The 13,648-nt window shown below is 36.2% G+C and overlaps 1 protein-coding gene across 1 annotated transcript in view; it reads left to right on the forward strand.

The window, feature by feature from the left end:
- The window catches only part of LOC143227964 (putative carbonic anhydrase-like protein 2), a 109,841-nt gene extending 98,883 nt beyond the window's left edge, over positions 1–10,958 (forward strand). Inside the window, exons 5-7 of the mRNA XM_076459315.1 lie at positions 7,803–7,869; positions 9,208–9,362; positions 10,884–10,958. Coding sequence (XP_076315430.1) covers positions 7,803–7,869; positions 9,208–9,362; positions 10,884–10,958 — 297 coding nt within the window. The remainder of the gene's footprint in view (positions 1–7,802; positions 7,870–9,207; positions 9,363–10,883) is intronic.
- Positions 10,959–13,648: the final 2,690 nt, after the last annotated feature.

Genomic DNA, 13,648 nt, shown 5'->3' on the forward strand with positions numbered 1-13,648 from the left:
TCAAGGAGTTACTAATAATCCAGGTTAAAAATAAAACACCTTCCATAAACGCCTCAGAAGGAGTAAAAGTCTCAAGGAGTTACTAATAATCCAGGTAAGAAATAAAACACCTTCCATAAACGCCTCAGAAGGAGTAAAAGTCTCAAGGAGTTACTAATAATCCAGGTAAGAAATAAAACACCCTCCATAAACGCCTCAGAAGGAGTAAAAGTCTCAAGGAGTTACTAATAATCCAGGTAAGAAATAAAACACCCTCCATAAACGCCTCAGAAGGAGTAAAAGTCTCAAGGAGTTACTAATAATCCAGGTAAGAAATAAAACACCCTCCATAAACGCCTCAGAAGGAGTAAAAGTCTCAAGGAATCACTGGTAATCCAGATGAGAAATAAACAAACATTCAACAGGAATTTAGCAAAGAACATAAAACGAAATAAACTAAGATATTATTTTAAATATTAATTTATTTTCAAAAATTTTGTTTTTTTAATACCGTTTAATATGACTTATCTTCGTATAGAGGGAGTTCTTCAGAGTCATAAATACTCTATCACGCTATAACTGTGTTTATATGCAACAGGCTTTGAGATATAAAATTGTTACATTTGGATTACTGGTTTACTGGTACCAGTGACTGATAAAATATTAAACGAAAGGGAAAATATTTGCGAAAGATGCATAAATATTTTAATGTTATGACGCTTTATTTGAATATGTTTAAAACCATGATAACACTACTTAAAGGTGGTATTCTTTAGCTTTTGAGAAATATAAAGAACGTCATAAATGCACGTAAAATAGTTTTATTATTTTCAAATTTATTGAGAACCATTTAACAAAAACAAACTTTCGTATTTTGTGCACAAGTTTTGTTTTATTAATTCACATCTCCAGCTTTTGTACGATGTTTTTTTTATTTTCTGTTTCGTTTAAAAATTCAATTATTGTCTTTTTTGTTTTCCCTAAGTTAAGTCTTTTACCAACGTGTAAGGTGTATTATCTTCTGGTCTGTAGGTTTTCCAGTTTTAAATAATTTTGTTTAAATATTTAGAAAGAAAGTATTATACAAGAGTTCCGGACTATGAATCGGATGGTTCGTGACTTTCTTCCCTTTATCGACCAAACAAAAAAATGCGTTCTTCAGTTTGGGGGCTGTACGTGCGTTAAAAGTGTAACGGTCAAATCCCAAAATTCTACTATGTTATATACTGTTGACTAGTCTGTGAGGTCAAACTGGGAGAAGCTTAGTTCAGATTTTTCTCTTTTAACTACACGCGAATATCACAAACAAACAGGTTTGTGTAATAGTTTGATTTTCGCGCAGCACTTGTTCCTATAACGCAGAAATTATTTTTTATTTTAATCAAACTAATCGCGCAAAAAAATGTTGTTTACAAAATTCAGAACACGACATCAGATTTTTCATCTCTTGATTAAAACAATTCGGCTAATATATCACACTCTCATTATTCTAAGAAAGGTTTGTCTCAGTGTAAACCCAAACCATTGACTACATTCGTTTTATCCACATGGGAAAACAGAACTCCAGATTTCAGCGTTGTAAATTCACAAACTTATCCCTGACCCATCGAGGAGACCTGAACAAGATATCCATTATCAGACTGTAAATTAAGGCTTAACACTAAATGTTTTTACTTCGAATATAATTAAGGCATCAAATTCCTTATTTACTTGGGTTTTAATTAAAACAAAGCTGCTTGAATGTTAATTAAAGGTGTGTTGTTATAGGTTTATTTTATAATAATCACATCTATCACTTCTTTCTTACTCGTAATTCAATTAAAACACGCCAATCATTTTTTATTTTCCAGTAATTAAAACATACTGCCATTTATCTATAATTTCAGTTGTAATTAAGACAAACCACAACTCATTTTGGATATAAAATTTAATTAAGACACGTCTCTGCGTGTGTTCAGGCGTGGCCCAGTCATTAGTTTTTCTGGAGTGTGCATGTTTCTTTGTAATCCGAGGGTCGTGGGTTCGAATCCCCGTCACGCCAAACATGCTCGCCCTTTCAGCCGTGGGGGCATTATAATGTGATTGTCAATCCCACTACTCGTTGGTAAAATAGTAGCCCAAGAGCTGGCGGTGGGTGGTGATGACTAGCTGCCTTCTCTGTAGTCTTACACTTCTAAATTAGGGACGGCTAGCGTAGATAGCCCTCGAGTAGCTTTGCGCGAAATTCAAAACAAACACGTAAAAGTACTCAAGCATGACTTTAGAATATGAACAATTTTACACCTGCGTTGTTTTTTTAGTGTGTAAAGTAATATAAAAAATATTTATTGAAGTGTAACAGTAAAGATGTTCATTATGATTATATTTTATATTATAGAGCGATTAAAAGTTCTTATAATTCCTAAAGTGGAAAATGTAACCATCCTAGAATTGGGGATCGTTTGTGATTCATAACATTGAATATAGGTTTGAGTTAACACACGCAGCATTATAACTTGGTTCTTTGAATAATACCATTACACTAATCGAAATTTAAAACGATCCCTTTAACGACTGCTTGGTTGTTTTTTTTTGTTTTTTTGAATTTCGCGCACAGCTACTCGAGGGCTATCAGCGCTATCCGTCCCTACTTTAGCAGTGTAAGACTAGAGAGAAGGCAGCTAGTCATCACCACCCACCGCCAACTCTTGGGCTACTCTTTTACCAACGAATAGTGGGATTGACCGTCACATTATAACGTCCCCACGGCTGAAAGGGCGAGCATGTTTAGTGCAACCGGGATTCGAACCCGCGACCTTCGGATTACGAGTCGAACGCCTTAACACGCTTGCCCATGCCGGGCCACGACTGCTTGGAAAGATATGTTTTGTTGGAATCAATACGTAGTGGAGATTGAAAACAAGCACAAAGCTACTCAATGAGCTATGTGTGGTATGCCCACCACGGGTATCGAAACCCGGTTTTTCAGTCTTCAGACATACCGCTGTGCTCGTAGTGCAGGAAGTGGGGGTGATTTTTGGCCTACACTATTTCTTTTTTTTTTATTTTCTGCTCTTTGTATGCCCCATTATTCGGGCTTTAAAACCACTAATATTGTAGTAAAGTTGTTTACAACAGGAAAAGAAACCTCATGAATGCAAAAACGTTAGCACAGAATACACTTAAACATGTGTCTGTTTTTCTAACTGTCGATCAACCCGTATATGAATGAAGCACGATTCTCTCAAAGAAACAGATGTCGAGTTGATTTTCATAAGTGTGATTCCTTTTTTTTCAAATAACATTCTTCTGGCTTCATCTTCACGAAATCAATAAAACAAAAATTCAACAAACTAAACTCGCTGATCGGATATTCTGCTTCCAAGTCGAACTTTGATTTTAAGTTTGTCACCAGCTGTTTTTCTGGTACAGATAATTGAATTATTGTTAGCACAATGAAAATGGTGACAGTTGTATTTAATTGTTTATGAAGATTGGTCGCTGTGTCACCAAACCGACAGTGTTGCGAAAGACAACTCTGTCTCCGCATGAAACAGCTAATTGCGATTTATGACGAAATTGAAACTGGAAATGAAACCTTGGAGAGAATTTCGGATGAAATTAATACGAGGTTAGTTATTGTGTTCCCCCTTTTGTTTTTTGGTGGGGAAGGGGTCAACACAGACGCTATACAAATGTAGAAGGACAATTATTTGGACAAGAACGTAATTGTTCGTACAAACTGCTGTACGTCTGAAAACGCTTGACAAATGAAACGTGTTTAACGTAAATTGGCCTGGCATGGCCAAGAGCGTAAGGCGTGCGACTCATAATCCGAGGGTCGCGGGTTCGCGCCCGCGTCGCGCCAAACATGCTCGCCCTCCCAGCCGTGGGGGCGTTATAATGTTACGTTCAATCCCACTATTCGTTGGTAAAAGAGTAGCCCAAGAGTTGGCGGTGGGTGGTGATGACTAGCTGCCTTCCCTCTAATCTTACACTACTAAATTAGGGACGGCTCGGTGCAGTGGGCTAACAACCTACTCACTTAAATACTTGTTGAAGAATCCGCAAGCGATTGCGGCCCTATGTTCCTCAATAGAATCTAATGGTGATAACTAACTAACGTAAATTGATTGATAAAGAAAAACGGTTTATGTGTGAGTATAACGAAATATCTACCACATCACTTCAATGGCTCATAACGCTGAAACTAAGATTCGGGTCATCTTAATTGGCAGAGGACAAACTGAGTAACTTTGTGCCTAACAGCAAACACGAATAAATTGTCAACAAAGATAAAAAACTGACACTTGATTGTAATAAAAATAACTATAGGCTATAGTGAAGTAAAAATAAAACCCAGAAAACGGTGTGCATACGTTTTAACGCAATTTTTGGGCCAAATGACACAAACATCAAAATTAAGAAATTACAAACATGTCCCAAAGTTGTCCTTTCAATGTTGACCTTTGACCGAGCGAGAGAGTTCATTTTTAAATATGTATTCGTTATTTAAGCCCTTTTAGGCTCACTGGGTTAATATCAAGTTCATAATTGTAATTATTTTCTATTGAAAACGGGCGCTCAATTTACTGTCCTCTTGAATAGAATGGGAAATGACGAATGTGACCAGTAATAGATACTTTTTGTTTGTTTGTTTGTTTTGTTTTGAATTTCGCGCAAAGCTACTCCAGCGCTATTTGGTTAAGGCACTCGACTCATAATTTGAGGGTCGCGGATTCGAATCTCCGTCGCACCAAACGCGCTCGCCCATTCAGCCGTGGGAGCGTTATAATGCTACGGTCAATCCCACTATTCGTTGGTAAAAGTGTAACCCAAGCGTTGTGGTGGGTGATGACGACTAGCTGCCTTCCCTCTAGTCTTACACTGCAAAATTAGAGACGATTAGCGCAGATAGCCCTCTTGTAGTATTGCTCTGCATAGCCAGGTGGGTCAAGACATTCGACTCGTAATTTGAGGGTCTCGGGTTCGAATCTCCGACGCACCAAACAAGAATTCGACTATTTATCAACTTTTATTTTCGTCTCTACCAATAAAGCCAACCTTCATTTTTTTTTCTGCACCTAAGAATATTCAGGTATAACTTACCTTTTTCGTATTGCATAACAAGCTTGAATACTTCCTAGCAAAACTGTATTATCAAAGAGAAGATAGTGAGTGTTATACGAGAAGATATAAAGATGCTGTCGATCGATCTGTCAAAACCCAAGCAGTATGCCACGTTTAAAAAGTCGCTTATGAAGAGATATTGTAAGTAGATTCGTAAGTGTTTGAATACTGAAAATAAACCTAATTATTAAATTTCGTTTGTTTTTTTTTGCGGTTAATATTTATATCAATGAAATCCATGAGCAGCCTTTTGTGTGAGTGATAAATGTTTATTCAATGTTGTAAAGAACTCGTAACGTTTACATGGAAATTTTGTTTTATCATGGCTTGTGTTTTATCTTAACGCTCAGGACAAAAACATGCTCGCCCTCTCAGCCGTGGGAGCATTATAATGCTACGGTCAATCCCACTATTCGTTGGTAAAAGAATAGCTCAAGAGTTGGCGATGGGTTGTGATGACTAGCTACCTTCCCTCTAATCTTGCACTGTATAAATTAGGAACGGCTAGCGCAGATAACCCTCAAGTAGCTTTGCGCAAAATTCGAAACAAACCAATCAAAACCTTTTGGTCGCCTTAAACCTCTATATATTCATATCCGTTGCTTGGTTACTTATATATGGATCCCAACTTTCCTTTAAAAACAATTCTATTATACTTGTAAAATATTTCTTTACAATAAGTGCAACGTGTTACTTATAAACTAAAACACTGATCGTTTTAAACTTTAAGGGAAGAAAGGGTTTGGTACAACAAAGAGATATCCAAACTAGAACTTTCAAATTAAGTTCACACAACGGATTTGACCCCCTCTGGTACAGCAGTAAGCCTTCGGATTTACAACGCAAATATCAGAGGTTCGATTCCCCTCGCTGGACATCGCAGATAGCCCGATGTGGCTTTGCTATAAGAAAACAAACACACGTGTGAATCACTTCTCAATTATTGATGTTTGAAAACTAGCGTAATATTACTATAAATACATTTAAAATTTGTTTAGTACTTACTGTCTTTGGATTACAGCAGTCTTTGCAAAATATGCCAGAGGAAAGTTTACTTTCTTGTGGTACAAAGGAACATAATGAGTTGTCCACGACGAACCTAGAATTTTAGACTTATAAGCTGAGCTGCCGCGAAAGCAATTAAACCAATGTTATAACCAGGTTAACCTAAGCTTGGTTTACACGACACTGTTTCTAAATAACTAAAGGAAAATAGTAAGGCCAGCCACCTTTTTATTTTACACAAAATGTACCACAGCTAGAGAGGACAAGATATGGGATAAACATCAGGTTAGCTCTATTTATAAGAACGTGGTAAAGTTGGAAGGAGAAAGGATTTGGTTTGTTTTGAATTTCGCGCAAAGATACACGAGGGCTATCTGCGCTAGCCGTCCCTAATTTAGCAGTTTAAGACTAGAAGGAAGACAGTTAACCACCACCACCCACCGCCAGCTCTTGGGCTACTCTTTACTAAAGAATATTGGGATTAACCGTCACGTTGTAACGCTACCACCGGCTGAAAGGGCGGGCATGTTTGGTGTGACGGGATTCGAACCCGCGACCATCAGATTACGAGTCGAGTGCCTTAACCACCTGGCCATGCCGGGCTAAGGATGGAAAAAGAGTCGAGTTATCGGTTGATGTTTTTATACACGAAACTGATTTCAATTATCAACTTATTATCGATTTCGCGCTTGCATTCTAAATTTCGCGAGAAGCTACTCGAGGACTATCTGCGCTATCCGTTCTTAGCTTTGAAGTAATAGACTAGAGGTAAGATAGACAGTAAGATAACTCTTGAGCTACTCTTTGCCAACGAATAATGGGATTTGCCATCACATTATGACGTCTTTACGGCTCAAAGGTGCTAAGTATATACAGCAACAGTTTTCGATGCGGCGACACGTGGGTTGTGAATCAAGTATCCTTGTCATCAGGCCAAGTCAGGCCTCAGTTATTGAGTAGACGCATGAGAAATAACAAAAAAAAAAAATTCATGGCTCGTCTCAGATGTTTCTTATCTTAGCCATTCTTTTATTACGTCCTTATGAAATTTAATATTTCTTTTACTACTAACTTCCTTTTCTATCTGTTTTTTTTTTGCAACTGTAAGCGAAATATTTCAAGGACTTTATTACCACTCACACAGAAAAACGACAGAGTGTGCCACAGCAAAAAAAATGGAGAATGAAACTGACACGATTCAGTGGCGCAGAAAACGAATAGAAAAGTTAGTGACAACTGGAAGGCAAGTTCTAATAAAAAAAAAAAACACGAGAATTCTAGAACAGTCATTGAGGGGGTAAGAACCGTTTTTATTTTTTTTCGAAAACGAAAAACGCGAAGAATTTATTCTAAAATGTTACGGGAAAAAAAAATCACGCCGTCAATTTTGTCGAGACAGAAAAACGACTGAAACAAACAAGCTCTCCACAGTGTTTATAAAAACAAGGGGGAATTTGCAGAATTCGAAAATTCGATATGCGAAAGTGACGTAATCAACTAATTATGTTTTAATCTTTTCGTGTGAAGATTTTTTTTTATGTATTGATTTAAATGGTACGCTAAGAAAAGGTTGAGACTTTATTAATGGTGGTTCTCGTAGTATGTTGACGTTGTAAGTAACAGTTGATTTTAGGATTATCACACCCTCCACAGATGTGTTCGTTTCTCACACTCAGTTATTGTTTTCTAATTAATAAACTTTTTTAAAGGTTGGCGAAGAAACGAATTTTGAACTCAGACTTCTGACCAGCCAGCTGACAAGTGTTCACTATAAAGGTGGGTGTTTTTCTGACCAGCCAGCTGACAAGTGTTCACTATAGAGGTGGGTGTTTTCCTGAAATAAACTAGAACGGGAAAGAGACGCATTATTAAAATATGCATTAAAATAGTTTAGAAAAAAACATGTATACCGCATATATATATAAATATATAATTTAACGACTATTTTAATATCAAACAGTTAGGTATATTAAACCTAGATGAAGCCGCAAAGACGAAACGGTGGTTTTAAAAATAAAATATATATTTCTGGACTGTAAAAGTCGTTTTTGTTAAATGTTCTTGTTACTTAACACTTCTTAAAGTTCAATGTTGTTGTTACTTAACACTTCTTAAAGTTAAATGTTGTTGTTACTTAACACTTAAAGTTAAATGTTGTTGTTACTTAACGCTTCTTAAAGTTAAATGTTGTTGTTACTTAACGCTTCTTAAAGTTGAATGTTGTTGTTACTTAACGCTTCTTAAAGTTAAATGTTGTTGTTACTTAACACTTCTTAAAGTTAAATGTTGTTGTTACTTAACACTTCTTAAAGTTAAATGTTGGTGTTAGTTAACACTTCTTAAAGTTAAATGTTGTTGTTACTTAACGCTTCTTAAAGTTCAATGTTGTTGTTACTTAACACTTCTTAAAGTTAAATGTTGTTGTTACTTAACACTTCTTAAAGTTAAATGTTGGTGTTAGTTAACACTTCTTAAAGTTAAATGTTGTTGTTACTTAACGCTTCTTAAAGTTCAATATTGTTGTTACTTAACACTTCCTAAAGTTGAATGTTGTTGTTACTTAACACTTATTAAAGTTAAATGTTGTTGTTACTTAACACTTCTTAAAGTTAAATGTTGTTGTTACTTAACACTTCTTAAAGTTAAATGTTGTTGTTCCTTAACACTTAAAGTTAAATGTTGTTGTTCCTTAACACTTAAAGTTAAATGTTGTTGTTACTTAATGCATCTTAAAGTTAAATGTTGTTGTTACTTAACGCTTCTTAAAGTTAAATGTTGTTGTTACTTAATACTTAAAGTTAAATGTTGTTGTTACTTAACACTTCTTAAAGTTAAATGTTGTTGTTACTTAACACTTCTTAAAGTTAAATGTTGTTGTTCCTTAACACTTAAAGTTAAATGTTGTTGTTACTTAACGCATCTTAAAGTTAAATGTTGTTGTTACTTAACGCTTCTTAAAGTTAAATGTTGTTGTTACTTAATACTTAAAGTTAAATGTTGTTGTTACTTAACACTTCTTAAAGTTAAATGTTGTTGTTACTTAACACTTCCTTCAGATTTTTATTGTTTTCTTGCGTTTTAAAGCTATTATTATTGTTGTTGTTGTTGTCACAGGTCAACAAGCTGTCCTAAATTCCTTCTCAGTTCGGGAACTTCTTCCAGACACACCTTTCTATACCACTTACGAGGGCTCGTTAACAATGCCAGGATGTCACGAGACTGTCACGTGGCTCGTGATGAACAAACCAATATATATAACTGTACAACAAGTACGTTTATGGTTCATATACCTACTGATAGACGTGTCTAACGATAACTCAGTTTTCTGTATCTAATTACGTTATCACCAAACGGTATAAAAACTACAAATATAGCAAAACAACAACAACACCGAATTAAACAATAAAACATAAATCTAAGGTGTTTTCAGAATTGGTGAAAAAAACTGACACAAGGTGGAGGCTTAAGATGTGTAAAAAATCATGTAAAATTAATATCCTTAGCCATGCATCGCTAGAATCCTGTTTTCGATACCTGTGCAAAGACAGGTCATTGTGTGACACTCTATTTAATTTTTAAAAAACAACATTTTTTTTAAAATACAGAGATTTATACAAGTGTGTTTTAATCCATGTATTTAAGTTGGTGCTAAACGTTATCTTACGTGTGGAGATTTTTACACCTATGTGTTTTTAAGTCCAATGTTCGAGCTAATTCTAAGCATTATTTTACGTGTCGAAGTTCTTTTTCGACATACGGGTTTTGTAAGTCATATGTTCAGGTTGATGTTACAAGATAAAAACATTAGTTTCGATGTTGGTTAATTTAAGAACAATAAATCCTCAAGGTTTATGAGTAACCATATCGTAGATCCATTCTGTTCGTAGGCTTATTTGTTCTGAAGTACAGAGCTACACAGACTCGTTGCGCCGCTAGGGGGCAGAACGCTTCTGAACACCACTTTATTGTAATTGTGATTCGTTCACGCGTTCCGTTCTTACCAGACTAATCTCTCGCGCCTGAAATATAACAAATTTATGTTTATTTCTATAATTAATAATTTAAAAGCAGGATTTTATTCTTACTAATAGCATATTTCTTCATTCGTCTGTCTCTCGGTTCATTTCTTCATTCTCACATATGTTAAACGCGTATCTTTTATATCCGTTTCCCAAAAATCACGCCAATAAATCCAATACAATAGCGGTAGGTATTGAGGTTTATTAACTAATCCAGAAATGGTTGAAAATTAAAATTATTTCTCTTTCATTCTTCTTAGCTTGTAGATTATTTAAGAGATTGTGGTGATTTAAGTTCGAGGAATCAGATATGACTTCTGTGAAATTATGATTTTGCTTTAATGTGTGTTTATTTGTTTAATTTCGCGCAAAGCTACTCGAGGGCTATCTCCGCTAGACGTCCCTAATTTAGCAGTGTAAGACTAGAGGGAAGGCAGCTAGTCATCACTACCCACCGCCAACTCTTGGGCTACTCTTTTACCAATGAATAGTGGGAGTAATCGTCATATTCTAACACCCCCACAGCTGAAAGGGCATGTTTGGTGCAACGGGAATTCGAACCCGCAACCCTCGGATTACCCTCGGGCCAAAATTACATAATGGGCTATCTGTGCTCTAATCATCTCGGGTATCGAAACCCGATTTCTAGTGGTGTGAGTCCATAGACATACCGCTGTGCCACTAGGTACATGCTTTGATGACTTGCCATGAACAAGCAAGAAGTATTAGTTCATAAACAGCAGTATAAATTCATATTTTTGAAATATACAGATTATTAATACTCCTAATAAAGGGGGGATTAGTTGGATTTTGAGAGATCTCAACTTTGGGTTTTTCGAAAATTGACAAAAAGAAGCATCTCGGAGATTTTTGTGTTGGTTTCAGAAAGTTTAATGTATATATAGAAAGATATTTGTAACACATTGCTTCACACGAAAGATATTTGTAACACATTGCTTCACACCATTGAACTACCGAGACTCCATAAGACATTTTTCAACATACCTCATCAGTTACAACTGATTGCTCTTCATTCCTTTTGGTCCGCACATAAAATATTTTCGTTTGTTTTTAAACTCTATGCCAACCAATCTCAACCGTTAATTTTAAGTTCCTGCTAAGTTTTGAAGTTAAACACAAAATATATACGATGGGCTATCTGTGTTCTGTCCACTAGGGGTATCGAACCCGGGGTCTGGCGTTGTAAGCCTGGAGACATACCGTTGTGCTACTTGTGGGTAAGCCTGCACCGAGTGTGTGTGTATGTGTGCGTATTTTTTTCTTATAACAACGCCACATCGAGCTATTTGCTGAGTCTACCGAGGGAATCGAACCCATTATTTTAGCGTTATAAATCCGTGGACTTTCCGCTGTCCCAGCGGGGGACTTTTAGAGTAAAACAGATGATATAAGTGCCTGTTTAAATACTTTGGTAATAGTGCGAACAGTGTGTAATTATTTTGATGATTGTCAAGTTTCACTTTTTAACAAGTACTACAGAATATTACAGTAAACTAGACCAGATGGTTAAGGCACTCAACTCGTAATCCGAGGGTCGCGGGTTCGAATCCCCATGACACCAAACATCCTCGCCTTTTCAACCGTGGGAGCGTTATAATGTGACGGTGGGTGGTGATGACTATCTGCCTTTCCTCTAGTCTTACACTGCTAAATTAGAGATGGCTAGCGCAGACAGCCCTCGAGTAGCTTTGTATGAAATTCAAACCAAACTAGACAGTACACTAACAAATTAATAATTAAAACAAATGTATGATCGTTGTTCTATAAGCACGTTATGTTTACCAATGTTAAAGCTACCTGTTCACAAGTAAAGTAATGGTAAAAATAGCAGGACAGAGACGGTATGTGTTACTTTTATGTTCTTATCACAATGTGGTTAATAAAGAAACGTACTGAAGGAAGTTCAGGAGATTTTGATGTTTACTACTTTCCAAATTTCTCATAATGAACTAATTGACAGAGGAAGTCTTAAACAGTAAACTGTCAGTTAACGATTTACAAACATTCTAAAGTTGTTTTGTTTTTAGTACTAGTTTATCGACGTAATTAACTGAAGTACCTGTCCTCTGCACAGAAGTTACGTAAACTCTTAATTAATAAAAGGTTGTCTTTAGATATGAAAGTGGCTTCACTTATATGTAAGCAACTTCAACAAACCTTCATGCCAAATTTGGTGAAGATCCATATACATGTAGCAAAGTAATCCAAACAAAATGCCCAAACCGCTCATAAAATCAGCAGAAAACAAAATGACAAATAATGGAAAATTTGTATGTACCCCAACATGGACCTTCTGGACCTCCATATCAGTTTTAGTGAAGATCCATCTACACCTTACGAAGCATTTATACGGACCTACAGCAGACAGTACTATTATATTTATATAGATGTGCTTCCATAAATGAGAAAGGTATGTATCGTCAAGGTAACTTAGCAAGCCGAACAATTCTTCTTCCAAACAGGTGTCTCAATGTTTGATTGACAATAGAGAGATCCACTGAACTCATATTTTTCTTTCCTTGTGTAATTAGGTATCTATTAAGGTGAATTGCATGTAAAACGTGTGGGGGGGGGCAACTGAATAAATCTCGAAATGCACCCCCGTTCCCTGCAGACATGAGTTTTCTCTAAACAATTCTGTTTGTCTGCACGTGCTCACGACGTTACTTGGGTCAGTCAGAGTTAACAAAAGACTGTCTTTTTTTCTACAAATTCTTAAAACAGCTACACGTTCCAAAGAGTATTGGCCCGTCATGGTCGCGGGTTCGAATCCCGGTCGCACCAAACATGCTCGCCCTTTCAGCCGTGGTTGCGTTATATTGTGACGGTCAATCCCACTATTCGTTGGTAAAGGAGTAGTAGCCCAAGAGTTGGCGGTGAGTGGTGATGACTAGTTGCCTTCCCTCTAGTCTTACACTGCTAAATTAGGGACGGCTAGCACAGATAGCCCTCGAGTAGCTTTGTGCGAAATTGAAAAACAAACAAACAAAAAAAAGTATCTTGAATGACATACCTCATGGATCACCAGTAGAATATTGTTCTTCGTCTTAAAAGTTCTCCTGGGTCTATCTTGTCAGTGGACATCTTTTGCTATCGTGACATTTTTTTACATATAAACCTTCACTGAGAGAATCCTAAATATATTTTCTAATATGGTGCTCCCAGAAGCAAATAAATTCCATACCTTTTTTTTAAGTTGTTTGGTTACTTTTTTTAGATGCTTTGAAAATATTTACCAAAAAAGTTTATATAAATATCACAGAACAGGAATTTTGATAGTTGATTTACGCGACAGAGGAGTGTAACCCTAAAGACATTTCTTTACTCAGGCTTAAATACAAGGAGCTAAGCCTAGTAACCCTCAACACAGTTCTTTACTCAGACTTAAATGCTCGGAGCTAAGCCTAAATACTCGAAGCTAAGCCTTCTAGTATCAAAACCTTGACAACGTCTAAATTATCTAACGTATATTAAATTCTTAAAATAAAGAACAATACAAAAATATGTTCGAACTC

Source organism: Tachypleus tridentatus, chromosome 10 (genome assembly GCF_004210375.1).
Source record: "Tachypleus tridentatus isolate NWPU-2018 chromosome 10, ASM421037v1, whole genome shotgun sequence".
In the NCBI taxonomy this organism is placed as follows: domain Eukaryota; kingdom Metazoa; phylum Arthropoda; class Merostomata; order Xiphosura; family Limulidae; genus Tachypleus; species Tachypleus tridentatus.